Below are 18,064 nucleotides of genomic sequence, written 5' to 3'. Positions count from 1 at the left end.
AATCTAAAAGAGACTCTCCCTCTTGTTGTTTACGATTAAAAAAACGACGCTGCAAGGAAATATGAGAATGTAAGCACCCATAGATTTCGCTTAACACTCTGAATATATAATCCACACTCTCTTTTTCCACCCTTGGGAGATATTTTATCTCTATTCGAGCAGTACCCTCTAAATGATTATATACCCACAGAGCTTTTTCTTTCTCGGTAGGCTTTGTTTGAATATGGATCTCCACCAATTCAATCCATTCTTCTATGGTAAGAGAATCAGACTTATCCAAATTTCCTGAAAACTTGGGTACCTTCTCAGTTTGTTGAATAAACACCACTTGTCTCCCTCTCTCCACTTCAATTGCAGCTGAACCCACACTGTCCACACTACTGCTTGAAGGCCCAGATGGAGCAGTTGGTGAATATAATCCTTGTGCATGTTGTTCAGGATCCATGGTGCCTCCTACAGCTCCTTCCAAAGACATAACCCCAGAACTCGTCTGCTGTATAAGCACAACAGCCCAATGTTGCTCTTGTTGACCAAAAAAATAATAAAAACAAGAAAAAAATTATATTCCCCCACTTACAATTATAATACTTTGCCACTAATTATCTTGAGAAAAAAACTACGACTACGCCAGAATGTTACATGACCCACCGCTAACTAAACAAAACACAACTCAGGTTCATTAAATAGAAAAAAAATCATCAAGGTTTATTTTTGGCTTACACAAAAAGTACATCACACACACAAGGATGCTTTCATCACAAACTACCCGAACAGAAGGAGCCTCTAAACCACCCAGCAAAATAAGAATCAACGCAATCAGAAAAAACATAAGTTAAATGCATCAAACAAAACCTTGTGAATCACTCAGTTAATCCAAAATAAATTACATGCAAAAGTAGCTCCTCTGTTCAAACACTAAGCCAGTAGCATCCTCGTGCTGCAGTAATAAATAGTGGGGGAACAAACAATATACAAACAAAAAGAGAAAGAAAACTAGTCCGCCCCAAAGGCCTTTACCATTTCTTTTGGGCCCGATTACCAGCTCAATCGCCCGGGCGGACTAGACAATATACCCAAACCAAATAAACAAACAAAAAAAACAAATTAAATTACAACAAGAGCAACAAATGGGCTCCGTAGAGCTGTCTCAAATATCCAAAGAAATCCACAGGCGAACCTCTCGCATATGAACACCACAAGTGTCGATCGATTTCCGCCGGCCAGAAACAAACGCACCTACTATCCTCGTTCCTACCACTGAGCTTTATACTAGGCTAACCACACCCCCTTGATTCACAACTTTACTCCCTTGATGTCACCCGCTACAATAATCAAAGCTAAAAAACTTTTGATTTCAGGAGGTCTTTAAGTGCAGCCGGTATTCACTCTTAGTGAGAGTATTCTCTTTCATACACTCATACACATATCATACACATACCATTCAACTGAACTAGAGAGAATTTACACAACACCTTTTTCAACAAAAAACTGAACACTTTTTATGCGTTTTGGCCGTTCATTTATATGACAACATCATTTTGGGGGCTTGAAAAAATAAACTTTTGAAAACGGGTTAGTGTACTAGTGTTTCTTGACAAAGTGACATTGCCAACTACTGGCCTGACAGCAGAATGCCTACAGCGTTTTCAAGGATCCGTGTCAACAAGGATCGTTTTGACAACGTTGTAGCCTGCATGCAAAAAAAAATGTGCAAAGAAAAAACTTTTTAGTACATCATTGTTGTGTAAACTTACCCTTAGACATCATTATGCTACATTATATTGCCCCATGCATCGCACGCAAATGCACGTCTCGAATGAATGAACGGGGTTTATTAATTTATTAATTAATAATTCAGGGGCAGCCAAAACAACAATGTGAAATCATTAATATTTATTTATGCTGCAATTAAATCTTCTAATTACAAAGCTATTTCCATACTGTATTGAACTGAACTGTGCATATGCATCTTAGGGGGCGTTTACACGACGAGACCTTCTCTGCAGCCTCCCCTTTTTCAGCATATTACTTCCGGGTATAAATGTATACCCAAAATGCACACACGCGTAATTTTTGAAAATATTTATTCAGCATTTACGTCTCAGATACACGTAGATCACGGAGACTGATGTACGTGTTTACATTTGGAAGACGATTTTTTTGTTTGTTTGTTGGCTCATCTGCAATAGGCCTAGAAGTCTAGGATTGTTTCCTGTCAGATGTCAAAACTTCAAAACTTTTAGAATGTCTTTAAGATGTTTATGATTTAGAATGTATGTAAAACTGTCATCTTAAATACGTCTATCAGATGTTTGTAAACAGCAGATGCTTTCCTGATGAAGTGATCTTTAACAGACAGACATCTTGCAGACGCACGTGTGCTATCTAATCAATGAAAGTCGCCGCAGTCTCAGACAGTCACGTGATTCAGCGACTCCCACAATACGGAAGTAAACAGAGTGGACGCTCTATGCATATGTCAGTGCAGCATTAACGAAAGTCAACTTGTTTACAGCAACCTGGCAAAACAAAATAGATAATCAAGAAAACAGGTCGGAGATTACGGCTTTTTCAGGGTTTGTTGTCCTCGGAGCTCAGCCGGTGTTGTTTAGCGGGTGTCGTGCGCTATTAATGCGGTCAGAGGCCCAGTGTGCGCTGATGCTCCTGCGTATCAGATGAGCTCACACACACACACACACACACACACACACACACACACACACACACACACACACGCACGCAAGCTGCTGGAGAGCTTATCTGTCTTCACACACGTCAAGCATTACTCCGGGATTACCTGCATGTGTAGGGTCATCATATAGTGTGTGCAATGCCATTACCGGGTAATACAGAACTGCATTTTCTACAGAGTGGAACTGGATGAGTGAACTGACGATGCATGTTCGAACATGACTGACATTCAACTTTACACCACGAGAAACAAGTACACAGTCTTCTCCTGACTATATTTTGGACAAGAAAATATGAGTTCAGAAAGCCAACAGGACATATTGTTTTAGATTTTCGGAAGAACTAAACCGCAAAAGACGTCAATATGAGAATCTTCAGGACTTTGATGAAGGCTGCATCTATTTCCAAGCAAATCGACTTTTACTCCAGGTTCTCGCCTTCTCCTCTCTCTATGAAACAGTTCATAGATTTTGGTAAGTCTGGAATCAAGTGGATACAATTTAACAAGAGAATATAACCGTACAGAACATGATAAACAGACAGTCTCTAACATGTAAGTGGACTAGAATCGAGAGAAAAAAAAAATCGAAAGTTTGAATATTTAAACCTGTTATCCCTGTCCTATCATGGTAATATTAATTGGATTACATTAGATTACAATGTTTGGCAGGGGGGAACTATCATGGTACAGTGATAATGGTATTTGATGTTAATAACAATCATTTTTCATATACTATGGTGTTGTTTGATTTACATTTCACTAGGCATTGGTTTTCAGGGCCCCTTGTGCAGTTTATCGGACCCCCAAGTGCCCATAACTCTGGGAATCCTGTACTCAGTCCCACCTTTATCAGTTGAATGGTGAGATCACCAAATGATGATGTTGTTCTCATAGTTTTTTGTCTTTCTGTACACATTTTTCTCTTCAGGTTCAGAGAATGCGTGTGAGAAAACTTCATTCACGTTTCTAAGGCAGGAGCTGCCTGTCAGGCTGGCAAATATTTTGAAGGAAATCGATTTATTGCCTGATAACCTACTGAGAACTCCTTCAGTGCACCTGGTGCAGAGCTGGTCAGTGGGAATGCATGCATGTAGTGCTATTATTGGGATATGTTTGCATATCTGAGCTAAATATTTTTGGTTGTGTTGCATCTCTGCAGGTACATGCAAAGTTTCCAGGATATACTTGAGTTCAAGGACAGGAATATGAATGATCAAACTGTCACACATGAGTAAGAGATACATCAAATACCCTGCAGTAGAGGTCTTCTATGGTCCTAAGATCTGTACCTGACCCAATCATTTCACACCCAAACCCAACGTGCATAATGAAATTTAAAAAGAGACAGGCCACTTGAAGTTATGCCAGAGTCCGACCCGACCCCAAAATAAATCTCTAAAAATAGAGATTAGTGGGGACTTTTTTTAACTGGGTACGACCAAATTCAGATATGACTAATAAGAAACACACGGTAGGTTAGGGGTGGGCGATATGACCAAAACCTTATCAGTAATTATATTTGCAAGAAAATTTATATTTATGTTAATATTAATTAGCACTCATTGTTAAATGAGTGTTTAGTTGGTGCTGCTGCATGCACCAAGAAGGGATTATGTACATAGAAGCGCGTATTTACAGAGAAGTGGGGATAATAATAATGTTATAGAATTAATGATACGTATTTGTTTTAAGTAGTAAAATATTGATAAATGCTCAAAATGAAAAACAAACGGTTGGCATTTTTTAAAGTCCCCCTGTGGTGAAAATCAAGTTTTTAATGTTTTTTATATGTCTATGTTTTTAATATGCTTTAAGACAAACCATGTGTGAATTCAAAAGTCTTTTGCTGAGTATTTTCTCCTTAAAACTGCAGTGAATCAAAGACAGTCTCAAAAACACAGTTTGAAATCGCTGGTGTTTCTAACGTCACAAACTACCTTGTAACCAATCAGATCAACGTGTGATCATCAACGAGTGGATCTCTGAGCTGAGTGAGTGAGTGGAGGCGGGGCTTATTTGCATATTCATAGAACTGAGTATACTAAATGAGGCAATGGTGTAGAGTTACATTCAAACTATATAAAGGCATGAAGACATGATTTTTAAAGGAAACAAAAAACGCTTAAATATGTCATTTTGGTGATCAAAGAGGAGTTTTAAGGGATAAAATGGTTGATTACAGGGGGACTTTAAAGAATTTGTCAGTAAAAACATATTTATATTAGATTATAAACATAATTTATTCCCAAACGGGGAAATTCACAACTTACATTTATTTAAAATTACTTTTTTATACAAAAGTTTTGGACCCAAACCCTCCCAGGTCCTAGTGGATCCGTGAAGACCTCTACTTTCCAGCTCTGCTTGAGCTAACAAATACACACACTTTTACACACATAAACGCACACCACTGTTGTTTTAGCTTCACAGATGCTGTGATTAAGATCAGAAACCGCCACAATGATGTAGTTCCCACCATGGCTCAAGGAGTGGTGGAGTATAAGGAGACCTACGGCACCGACCCAATCACCAGCCAGAACATGCAGTACTTCCTGGACCGCTTCTACATGAGCAGGATTTCAATCAGAATGCTCCTGAACCAGCACAGTGAGTGACACACACACACACACACACACTCTTACACTTACACTTCTAGTGCTGTAGTTTATAATAGGGCCCATTATGGACAGCAGAAATGCAAAGAGTTGAATGGGCTCCTGGAATGTTCTCTCATAGTGTAGTTTGGAAAAGCGACTGGCATGTTTACGAGTTTCACAGCCATCAGTGCCCCACATTTCAGAATCCCATTCATTGATCGTCACTCTTTTATGTCAAGATGTCAATAACATGATGATGTCTGTGTGTTTTCAGCTCTTCTGTTTGGGGGAAAGGTGCGTGACAATCCTGCTCATCCCAAACAGATCGGCAGCATTGACCCCAACTGTCTTGTCACTGATGTGGTCAAAGGTGACAGGGATTTTTCTTTCATATAAACATTTAGCAATAGTTAAAATATTTTATTTGTTGGGTAATGACTCAAATAAGCATGCATTAGATTGAGTACAAAATGCTACCATGATGGATGAATACGTAAATGTAGGACTAAAATTTAGATAATATAATTTTTATACAGCAAATAATAAAAATCTCATGAGAAACTTCACTGAGAATAGCACAACAATTTTTTTTGCCTAATTGTTATGCAAATAATATCAACGCAAAAAAAACTAAATAGTCCTAAATTAGACTTACATTGTAGACTTCATTAAGAAAATCTAGTTAATTTTTTATTATTTTGAGGTCAAATTTGATCAAAATTTCTTGCAACCACTAAGACATGGCATTGACAAGCACAACCCATATTTCTTTAGTAAATGTCAAAATCTACTTTTCTATTCAACATTATAACAATTTTCTTTTTTTTCTTTCTCAGATGCTTATGAAAATGCCCGTAACCTGTGTGATCGGTATTATATGAACTCACCTGAGGTAGTGCTGGAAGAATTTAATGGTAACTTTCTGCTGCACAGACATTCATTCACTTGAAGTCATGTGACTGAATTCATGATGGCTAAATCCATCACGGATGATCGGAAGTGTGACTGCTGTTTCTCATGCTTTTCCTCTGCAGTTAAAGGACCGGATAAACCCATTGTTGTGGTGTATGTGCCGTCTCATCTGTACCACATGGTGTTTGAGCTCTGTAAGGTGCTGTACATCATTTTTCACCTCTGAAATGTTGATGTAATAAATCATCTGTGGAGCATATTTGCCAAAAGTTCTGAGTAAAGTGTGAGAATTCAGTTTTGCAGCACTACTGTATGCCTGGTTTTCCTGTGGTGTGAATGGCTTTGCTCTTTAGATGTGCAGCAGTGCTGAGCTATAAATATGTTGTGTGACTCCTGCAGAATGCCATGCGCGCTACCATGGAACTCTATGAAGATGCCATGGAATATCCCCCGGTGCACGTCCAGATCGTCCTCGGACACGAAGACTTGACCGTCAAGGTACGGGCAGACTGGCTGTGCTCAAATCTGTGGTAACCCCTCACCTCAACTTATTAAAGGAGTAATTCACTTCAGAATTAAACAATTTCCTGATAATTTGATAACACCTCCACGTCATCCAAGATGTTCATGTCTTTCTTTCTTCAGTCGAAAAGAAATTACGTTTTTTGAGGAAAATATTCCAGGTTTTTCTCCATATAGTGACTTCAATGGTTATCAACGGTTTGAAGGTCCAAATGTCAGTTTCAGTGCAGCTTCAAAGTCTCGACACGATCGCAGCCGAGGAATAAGAGTCTTATCTAGCGAAACCATCTGTCATTTTCTTAAAAAAAGAAACATTTATATACTTTTTAACCACAAATGCTCGTCTTGCACTAGCTGTGATGTGCCACACATTACGTAATCACGTTGAAAGGTCACGAGTGACGTAGGTACCGACCTAGTGTTTACAAAAGCGAATGTGCAAAGACTAAATCAAACACCATTTGCAAAAAAAATAAAAGGTAAAACAACGATGAAAAAATGAGGGAGTTTTTCACCCTACCCTACATTTCTGAACCGGAACATGTGTGACCTTTTAACGTGATTATGTAATGTGTGAGCTTTTTTGTGGTTAAAAAAAGTATATAAATGTTTGTTTTTTTCGCTAAATAAGACTCTTATTCCTCGGCTGCGATCGTGTCGAGACTTTGAAGCTGCACTGACACTGACATTCGGACCTTCATACCGTTGGACCCCATTGAAGTTACTATATGAAAATATGGAAAAAAAATATTTTCTTTTCGACTGAAGAGAGAAAGACATGAACATCTTGGATGACGTGGAGGAGAGTAAATTATCAGGAAATTTTAATTGTGAAATGAACTAATCCTTTAATTAAAGCTGAACAGCCAGTTAAGTCAATCACTTCTTAGACCTTCTTTATAAGTCAAGGAAATTACCAGATTCCTCACATATTTCATGCAAACATTACCATCCAACATTTGGGCTCAGAATGTTTTTTTGTTTTTTTTTACTTTTATTCAGCAAGTATGCATTAAATTGATCAAACGTGACGGTAAATGTATTTTATACTGTTACAATAGATTTTTTGTTAAATACATGCTGAATTATGATAATCATAATTGGTTTCTTGAACATCAAATCCGCATATAAGAATTATTTCTGAAGGGTCATGTGACACTGAAGACTGGAGTAATGATGCTGAAAATTACGTTTCACAATTGGAGATAGTGTTGATATAATTAATTAGTTATGTAAAAAATAAAAATGGTGTTAAAGTGATTAGTGCATTTAACACACCAGTTCAATTATACTACAGTTCATTAAATAAGAAGTTAATATTGTTATATTTTATACACAATATTGTTTGTTTTTGCTAAGTTTGACCACAGAACTGTTGTGCGTGTTTCATCAGTGAATGAAATCATGTTTTCAACTAATCGGGTGAACAAATGATTTACTTCATTCATCATGAATGAATCAGCTGAAGGAATGATTTACTCATTTAGACATTTACCGCCACCTATGGGCAGTTTTAGTTTCTTATTTAGAGTATCCTTTCATTAAAATAACAAAAAAATATATATTTTTGTGTTGGTAACCAAACTGTTTTGGTCACCATTGACTTACATTGTACATGAGGGTGCACTTGATGTCAGAATCCTTGATCGCTGATTGGCTATTATAAAATAAAAACTCAGTTTCATGTGATTCATGATCACAGATCTCATCTTGCTCTGTCATAGGTCAGTGATCGTGGAGGCGGAGTTCCACTGAGGAAGATTGACAGGTTGTTCACGTACACATACTCCACTGCTCCACGTCCCCAGATGGACACGTCTCGAGCCACTCCTCTGGTCAGTATGAGACACCACTGAAATATGAACACATAACCCAGTCCGCATTCTTGGTTTTATTTTTAATGGTTAAGTTAACTGTTGTACCGACTGTGGCTTAATGATCACGGTACAAGCTCAGAAAGATGGAGTTGAGCTTTCATACGGATGTAGGAATTTGATCTTGTTCGCCCTCTCTGTCTCAACTTTTTGATCAATAAAAATGGAACATACATTGTTTTGAACTACACATTTCCTGTGCAAAATGTGATGGAGTTTTGGTTCCTTGCCACTGTCGCCTTTTTCCACCTTTCCGCCATTGGCTTGGCTTGCTTAGTTGGGGACATTAAATTTAACATTAAATTTAATATTCAACAATAATATTGATCTGCCTGCATCGACACTATTATACAAGAACTGAACTGAGCTGGACGATGGCATCACGGTTTACTCCAGAGTGGCTATATATATATATATATATATATATATATGAACTAAATTAATAATTTTTTTAAAACAAAAATGAAACATCACTGAACTTACTTAAGCTGGACTGTGACACTATTTTCTTCTAGAAATAGCCTAAACTTTTTTTGCATTATTTTCCTGTTATCTCTGTAAAGCAGCTTTAAAAACAATCTGTATTATAAAAAGCGCTATATAAATGAATGTGACATTTCCTGTACAGTCTTAATGACATGTTAAATAACCCACAATATGTTTATTGAGAGTAAAAGTGTGCTGTGCTGATGGCATGTGTTGTGTTGTGTTGTCAGGCTGGCTTCGGTTACGGGCTGCCCCTCTCCAAACTTTACGCCAGATATTTCCAGGGTGACCTCAAGCTCTACTCTATGGAGGGATTCGGCACAGATGCCATCATTTACATTAGAGTGAGTAACTCTGTGTGTAACTCTTAAAAACTGTATTTCATCCACTCAAAATTATCCACTTATTTTTATAATTATTATTAATATTTGTTTAAAGAAAATAAATTCTATTTTTAGTCCATTCAGATTCTTTGCATTTTTTTGTAAATTATGAATATGACATTATTTTTACTGTAATGCATTAAACTATTTTTTAACACTGAATGATTTCTGAAGAATCATGTGACACTGAAGACTGGAATAATATATATAGAAATAAAAAAAAACATTTCAGAATAGAAAACAGTTCTTTTAAATATTAACATTTCACAATATTGCTGTTTTACTGTATTTTTGATCAAATAAATGCAGCCTTGGTGAACATAAGTGATTTCTTTCAGAAAACAAATCTAACCAACCCAAAACACTTTAATGATCACGTATGATAATAATAATACATATTATAATAATAATTATTATTATTAAAATATTTAAGAACTGGTCATGTTTTTATTAGGTTCACCCACATGACTATCTTTATTTTTTAGTGGTTGATATATTTTCTTCTTCACTCCTGAGTTCCATTTATAACAGCGTGTTGTTTTGATTCCCGAAGGCTTTGTCCACCGAGTCCATCGAGAGGCTTCCCGTTTACAACAAATCCGCCTGGAAACATTACAAAACCATCCATGAGGCCGATGACTGGTGTGTTCCCAGCAAAGAACCCAAAGACATGACCACCTTCCGCAGCGCCTAGACTCGTCCCGGACCCTGTACCTTCAGCAGATCTTCTCTTCCCGGACCCTGTACCTTCAGCAGATCTTCTCTTCCCGGACCCTGTACCTTCAGCAGATCTTCTCTTCCCGGACCCTGTACCTTCAGCAGATCTTCTCTTCCCGGACCCTGTACCTTCAGCAGATCTTCTCTTCCCGGACCCTGTACCTTTAGCAAATCTTCTCTTCTCGGACTCTGTACCTTCAGCAGATCTTCTCTTCTCGGACTCTGTACCTTCAGCAGATCTTCTCTTCTCGGACCCTGTACCTTTAGCAAATCTTCTCTTCTCGGACTCTGTACCTTCAGCAGATCTTCTCTTCCCGGACCCTGTACCTTCAGCAGATCTTCTCTTCTCGGACCCTGTACCTTTAGCAAATCTTCTGTTCCCGGACTCTGTACCTTCAGCAGATCTTCTGTTCCCGGACCCTGTACCTTCAGCAGATCTTCTCTTCTCGGACCCTGTACCTTTAGCAAATCTTCTGTTCCCGGACCCTGTAGCTTCAGCAGATCTTCTCTTCCCGGACCCTGTAGCTTCAGCAGATCTTCTCTTCTCGGACCCTGTACCTTTAGCAAATCTTCTGTTCCCGGACCCTGTACCTTCAGCTGATCTTCTGTTCCCGGACCCTGTACCTTCAGCAGATCTTCTCTTCCCGGACCCTGTACCTTCAGCAGATCTTCTCTTCTCGGACCCTGTACCTTTAGCAAATCTTCTGTTCCCGGACTCTGTACCTTCAGCAGATCTTCTCTTCTCGGACCCTGTACCTTTAGCAAATCTTCTGTTCCCGGACTCTGTACCTTCAGCAGATCTTCTCTTCTCGGACCCTGTACCTTTAGCAAATCTTCTGTTCCCGGACTCTGTACCTTCAGCAGATCTTCTGTTCCCGGACCCTGTACCTTCAGCAGATCTTCTGTTCCCGGACCCTGTACCTTCAGCAGATCTTCTCTTCCCGGACCCTGTACCTTTAGCAAATCTTCTGTTCCCGGACTCTGTACCTTCAGCAGATCTTCTCTTCTCGGACCCTGTACCTTTAGCAAATCTTCTGTTCCCGGACTCTGTACCTTCAGCAGATCTTCTGTTCCCGGACCCTGTACCTTCAGCAGATCTTCTCTTCCCGGACCCTGTACCTTCAGCAGATCTTCTCTTCTCGGACCCTGTACCTTCAGCAGATCTTCTCTTCCCGTACCTTCAGCTGATCTTCTGTTCCCGTACCCTGTACCTTCAGCAGATCTTCTCTGCATCGCTCTGCTCGTGTGGAAGAGTCAGAGACAGTGTTACGAACATCAGGAAGTTTAACAGCTGCTCCCAGTATTAGAAGTTAGCACAGGTGTTGCTAGTGCCATCACACTCCAGATAGACGACAATGCGGTCGCTGTTCTGGTGTATTTTGAGTGTGTTTTACTTTTGAGAGATCTAATGTGCGTTTTCTTCTATATTTTAATATGTAAGTCAGTATTTATTTATCCATCATCATGAGATGGACTGTAATGTTGTTGATCATTATTGCTTTAAAATGTTGGCACCAGCATAACTGGGATTTCACATTCCACATACAGTCCCATGTGTTGCGTGGTTTTCAGAGACGATGTAAAGATCGAAAGGTCTAAAGAAAGATGCTTTTTTTTAAGAAACAGTGTAGCGTGAATAGTTTAAAGTCTTAAATGCTTCTCACCACCAGAAAATTTTCAGCTTCAGCTAAATAATAATTCAAGCACTTAAGTGACAAAACGCATGTTTGTGTGAATTGTGTGCTTCTCTTGATGGGGTTAAACAAGTGTTAAGTTGTTTGAAACTCATTCTGTTCAATAAAGGACTGAGTTTATTTCCAGTGGCCTCTACTGGAGACAGACTGTAACTGTAGCCTCATTTCAAATGGGTTGTACGCTTTAAAATGTCTGTTATTGTGCTTTCCTGCACATGCTTTTCTGATATCTAACTTTTTTAGCCATTTTTTTCAATAACTTAGTCAACTTGATTTGAGGATTTTTAGTGGATGTGAAGAAGTCAGGTCATGCAGGCTCTATGTGATGGGATTTATCTGACCTTGGTGACGCGAGGCCGCTAGCAGACGGTCGGTTTAGCCAGTTTTTCTGCTTCCTGACCTGAGCCCCAGATTGTCATGTTTTGTCTCTAAGACTATGAGCCAAATTACTAGAGAGAAGAGCAGCACCATCCCAGGAGGGATGAATACCATTTCTTTTCAACAGGTCAGGTTTGCCCCAAAAACTTTTCCAATTGTCTATGAATTCTATATTATTTTGCAGACACCACTTAGACAGCCAGCCATTGAGTGATGACAATCTGCTAACTATCTCATCACTCCTTCGAACAGGAAGGGGGCCAGAGCAAATTACAGTGCCTGACATCGTACTTGCGAGTTCATACACCTCTTTAATATTATTTTTGGTGATCTCCGACTGGCGGAGTCGAACATAATTAGTGCCGACGTGAATAACAATCTTAGAGAATTTACGATTAGCATTAGCCAGCACTTTTTAATTTGCTTTGATGTCAGGCGCTCTGGCTCCCAGCAAACATGTGACTATGTTGGCTGGTGTCCCTATTTTCACGTTGCGTGTGATCGAATCACCAATTACCAGGGCACAATCAACAGAATTCTCAGTGAGTGTTTCACTGAGTGGGGCAAATCGATTTGTTATGGTAATCGGAACGGAAGAGTGGTTTTTTGATCCGTGACTAGAGCGATCCCTCACTGTCACCCATCTGCCTGGCTGCACAGGCAATAATTCAGGCGGAACCGAATCATGTAAAGAGTTCACTATGCTAGGCGCATCCAAAGTAGAATCTAAAGCTCTAGCACACTTACTATCCTCAATTAAAGTTTGGATGCGTGTTTCTAATTCTGAAATCTTCTCCGTCAGCCTGACTGTTTCCTTGCATTTATCACATATAAACCCTATATTGCCGACGGGAAGGCTATGCTAAACATGTAACATGAAGTGCAGGTGACAATAACAGGACAAGACATTACTCACCGTGTTTGTTGACTGATTCTTACTCACCTGGGCTTTTTATGAACTCAGAGGCGCGGGCGCGCGAGAGAAAAATAAATAAATGACTGAGAACACGGGTGGCGCGTTAACAGGCTAGCGAATTACTAGCTTGTTGTTCTATCAAATAATGGAAGCTAGCGATGTCAGGTTAATCTGAGATGTTGTCTAAGCTGTATTTAGTAGTATAAACAACTAGAAATGGTAGTAAATGATGGTTCAAAACAGAAAGAAATACAAAGCCAATACGAGGCTTAGACGGAGCTTACAGCCTCGAAGCAAACAAAACACAGAAGGCAGCTAGGCAGACAGGAGCAATCGATCAGGATCAGGAACAGCAATCGAACAGCAAACATCAATGACATGATGTTAAGCTCGGAGCGGTTCGTGACTCGAATTTATGTGTTTCAATGGCGACAACATCAACCCCGAAATTAATCTGCAGCAGTCAGGTGGTACAAGAGCTCTTTAAAGGTGCAGTGTGTGATTTTTAGCAGCATCTAGTGGTGAGGTTACACATTGCAACCATCAAAAGTTACGGTGGCCGACAGGAGATCATATGAGACAGCAGAGAGTAGCAGTTCAGCAATGAGGTTTCTTTACAAAGATAAATTATGAAATTATGTTTACTTTATTATTCAGTAAAACAATGTGTTTTTGCAAATATTATTGTTTCTTGTTTATCATTGTGTCAGTGTTTTATTTGCGGACTTTAGCTTGCTTCCTTGCACGAAGAACAACAGTGACGAAACGCGTTCTGTAGAGCAGTTTGTCCATTTAAGGCCACTGTAGAAACATGTCGGTGCAAAATGGCTATTTCAATGCAAGGGGACCTGTGGTGTATGTAGATAGAAATGGCTCATTCTAAGGTAATAAAAACATAAAAGTTCATTAAGAAAGGTCTTTATACACCACTGAATTGCATTTCTGTCTACAGATCCTCCTAAATATTAGACAATGCACCTTTAAGCATTAAGTTTTAACAATACATGTTATTATTGTAATATATGCTTTGAGACATGAGGTAGTTTAACTCCGTCTCTCGTGATGCTTTTGTTTTGCTCCTGTTGTGCGCGTTTATGTGTTTTAAAGGTGTGGCTTTGGAGACTCTCTGAAGGGAGGGTGGGATCTTATGCTTTCAAAGCTAGCTCGCTAAATTGCTAGCCTCTCCCAAAATTGCCTACCCTAGTTTAATAGGTAACTGAGCTGTGACTGAAAAGGCTTTCTAAATATTACGATCTGACTTTTTTTTTTATACTGTAAAAGAACATTTTGGATTGAACACATGAGACACATTTCTACGAGAGGTGAAAGCATTTATTTTGCAGCTTAAGCACTTTGTACCAGATAGAAAGCTTGATTTTGTCTTACAGTCTTTGTGTCCAAATCATCTATTTTACAAGGTAGAAAAATATAACCACAGGACACAGAATCATGATGACATGAGCACAAGCTTACAATCATAATAATCCAGTATTCATTACATCCTTTGTTATTAGTGAAATTCAATCTGGGTGATGGCAACTAATAAAACAATGCTATATTTTGTAACAATTAAGTATTTTTGCACCATATCCATAACATAAAAAGCAGTAACCGACCAAATAAAAACAACCAACAGTATGTATTTATCAAGATTGGATGTACAAACACCTTTCACTGAGTTTCACTCTCTGCTTTTCAGAATTAGCAAAATGGTTTTAACCAACAAGCTATTCTACTTAGTAGAAAATGTGTACAAAAGTTAACGTCTTTTCCTTAAAGCTATGCTAATAGTCGTGTATAAAATATTTCATTTGTACATTTATAAACCATGTTCCCCTTTGTTATAGTAAAAAATATAGTGCTCAATATCACTCGACTGTACAAGGTTCCAGCAAAAAGTACTAAAAATACAACATGAAATCTTTTTAAAAGCACTATTTGTGCCACAATGTTAGTGGCGAAGATGTGAAAATAGGCATCTAAATATGTATATATCCCTTAGTGAGTGTTTTTATAGCCGCTACAGTGGTTTCATAAAATACAATTAAAACTAATAAAAGTTTGTGTCTGCTATACATTGGACAACCATATTCATTCTCATTCATAGTCTAATAGAAAAATCACGGCAAAAAAATCATTTTCTTGATTTTCATATTGTCTGAAAAGAAAGAAAAAATATTTTCAGAGAATATCAATTATATGTATTTTTCTTCACTGGCAAATTCAGCTTTTATTTTAACAAATTGTAACAAAATTTAGTTTGCTTTTTATGCATTTATCTTGCTTTAAGAGGTTTAGATTTTTATAGGTAAAAAGACAAAAATACTTAAAAAAAAAAAAATATTAATATTTTTTTAACAGTGAAGGCAACAGGCCCAAAAATGGGTAGAGTGTGTAACCGCTTTTCTTATTAAATCCACTACCTCTAGATGAACATGTCTATTCTGCTCATATTTGTGTGTGAAGATGTTCTCATAAGCAGCTTCATTAGTGTTTCAGCACAGGTTATTACTGACCGTACTCCGTATATTCTCTGATAGTGACTCCTTTGTGTGTGTGTGTGTGTGTGTGTGTGTGTTGAAGGAAGTGGTCCCAGTCTGCCAAACATGAATGAAAGATGAACCTCATCTTCAGCAGAGCGAGTCAGTGCTGGCGGGCAGGCGTCCGCTGCGTCTGGCCTCTTTCTCACGCTTTTCCCGCTGTTTCTCCATCTTCTCCTGCGCTTTCTTCATCTCCTTCAGCTTCTTCTTGATGATGGCGCGATCATTCTGACTGGTCACACCCAGAGCCTGTGGGAGAGCGTTTCAAAACACACAAGCGTATCAGCAGACGACGGTGGCATTGAGGCATTTACGGCTGGCGATGTAGTATTAAGCACCGTCTTTAATGTTGCAGTGATATTAATGCATTTTTTAAATCTGGAGAGTTGCATTTTGAAATAAGAAGTGTACCAGGCCTTCACTGGCAAACACAGCTGTCAATCATGACATTACACCCTGTTTTAATAACATCAAATAACCAACTAAACTAAAACCAAACTTAATGGAAAAACTAACACCTGCATGATAACTACCTAAAATGACAACAAAACTAAAGTGTAATTGCATTTTTTTATTTGACTCGCATCCCATTGGATTACATGGAGAGGGTGGGGCTTATGAGCTATACTGTAACCAGCCACCAGGGGGAGATCTTTCTAAAAGATTGTGCTTTCCTTTTTGCATTCATATCATAGACTGTGAAGCCAAAATATCCCTGAAATAATTTCATCTCACTATTGTTAAGGGTGGGCGATATACTGGTTAAAGGGATAGTTCACCCAAAAATGAAAATTTATATGACTTTCTTTTTTCAGACGAATACAATCAGAGTTATTTTAAAAACATGTCCTGGCTCTTCAAAGCTTTATAATGTGTGTCAATGGGTATATTTTTTTGGAGGTCAATCAAAGCATATAGGTAACCAAACAGTTGATGGACCCCATTGACTTCCATAGTATTTTTTTTTCTACTATGGCAGTCAATGGGGACCAGCAACTCTTTGGTTGCTGACATTCTTCAAAATATCTTCTTTTGTGTTCAGCAGAAGACAGAAACTCATACCGGTTTGAAAGAACTTGAGGATGAGTAAATGATGGCAGAATTTATATTTTTGGGTGAACTGTCCCTTTAAGACCAGATTAGAAACAGTTCTGTTCAGAAAATGAGTGACGTCATATCCTCCTCCGAGTGCTCAGCACGCTCACCTTGAGTCTGTCACTGTCCAGGTTCAGGAGCTGCTGTCCATCGATGGCCTGTGTGCTGAACTCAGGTGTGTACTGATCCATGTTCATACCCATCAGCCAATGACACACCTGCTGGGACGTCCAATCAGAGACCGGACGGGTCTGCCAGTGATACTCCTTCCCTCCAGAGCAAGGCTCCTCATCCAGCATCTAACGCACACACACACACACACACACACACACACACACACACACACACACACACACACACACACACACACACACACACACACACACACACACACACACACACACACACACACACACACACACACACACACACACACACACGAATCTCATGAAACGCCAGATTTCACCTCAAAATCGAACACATTTTGACCGTTTGGCCTTTTAAGGACCATTATTTTCATTACAATTAATACAATTTTCATCCCAAATTCTAACACCATAATACAAAAAACACACAGCATGTGTTTTGGATGTAATGAATGCTATCTGCTCATGTTCACGCGACATGCATCCGATCCTCTCGTCATGCAAAACAAGCACTACTGACAACAGACACATGAAATGAAACGGGGATCGCCATCAACACACACATGCAGCGCTTCAGAGTAAAAATAACTCAGGAACTCCACGAGCGAAGGTGGCCGGGGATCGAGACAATGCTTGACCTTCCAGAGGACCCTTTTTACGCCACAGGAAAGCCATGCAAACGAATGTGACGTCTGATCTGCACTCACCTCGCTGGAGGAGAAGGTTAACGTATGAGAGCGGCCCGACAGGTTGGGCTCCACCACCAGCCCAGACAAATCTGAAGCAGGACTGCTATGGTTCGAATCATCTAGCACTGACAAACTCTGGAACGGGCACAGAAAGCAGGATTTGTTATTGGGGGATTTTCAGGTCTTTACGCCTAGAGAACGAGCTGATGCACAGCCGCAGAGCATCTCATAATCAATTAAGATTACTAAAACAAACCAATTCTAGTCCTGTTGATTGTACATAATATGCTGCATGTGTATGTATGTACAGCACATTATTTACGGTTTCAGTCGGTGGCGAAAAATTATAAATGTTTTTATCGTTGAATCATTCATTCAAGATATTTATCTAAAAACACTGATTCATCCAGTAATGAAACAAGT

General features: G+C 39.0%; 2 protein-coding genes across 4 annotated transcripts in view; one reads left to right on the top strand and one right to left on the bottom strand.

Annotated features, from left to right (window-relative positions):
• The first annotated feature begins 2,391 nt into the window (after positions 1–2,391).
• On the top strand, positions 2,392–12,030 carry pdk1 (pyruvate dehydrogenase kinase, isozyme 1). The gene is made up of 11 exons (XM_077217055.1): positions 2,392–3,164; positions 3,621–3,762; positions 3,852–3,923; positions 5,115–5,299; positions 5,564–5,659; positions 6,126–6,203; positions 6,324–6,400; positions 6,601–6,699; positions 8,448–8,558; positions 9,314–9,427; positions 10,020–12,030. Exons 1-11 carry the CDS (start codon positions 3,056–3,058, stop codon positions 10,158–10,160), a joined length of 1,224 nt encoding a protein of 407 aa, XP_077073170.1. The 5' UTR covers positions 2,392–3,055; the 3' UTR covers positions 10,161–12,030.
• Positions 12,031–14,481: 2,451 nt separating this feature from the next.
• The window catches only part of ppp1r9ala (protein phosphatase 1 regulatory subunit 9A-like A), a 76,187-nt gene continuing 72,604 nt past the window's right edge, over positions 14,482–18,064 (bottom strand). For 2 of the 3 annotated variants that reach the window (XM_077217041.1, XM_077217040.1), the window contains 3 exons: positions 17,660–17,776; positions 16,917–17,105; positions 14,482–15,960 (listed from right to left, as the gene is read on the bottom strand). In XM_077217041.1, coding sequence (XP_077073156.1) covers positions 15,802–15,960; positions 16,917–17,105; positions 17,660–17,776 — 465 coding nt within the window. In that variant the 3' untranslated portion in view covers positions 14,482–15,801. The remainder of the gene's footprint in view (positions 15,961–16,916; positions 17,106–17,659; positions 17,777–18,064) is intronic. The other variant, XM_077217042.1, reaches the window with a different exon arrangement.

Source organism: Siphateles boraxobius, unplaced genomic scaffold, assembly GCF_051911475.1.
Source record: "Siphateles boraxobius isolate OS27281-9 unplaced genomic scaffold, OSU_SipBor_1 7, whole genome shotgun sequence".
NCBI lineage: Eukaryota > Metazoa > Chordata > Actinopteri > Cypriniformes > Leuciscidae > Siphateles > Siphateles boraxobius.
The sequence above is the reverse complement of the archived record's forward strand: the minus strand, read 5'-3'. Positions and strand labels throughout refer to the sequence as shown.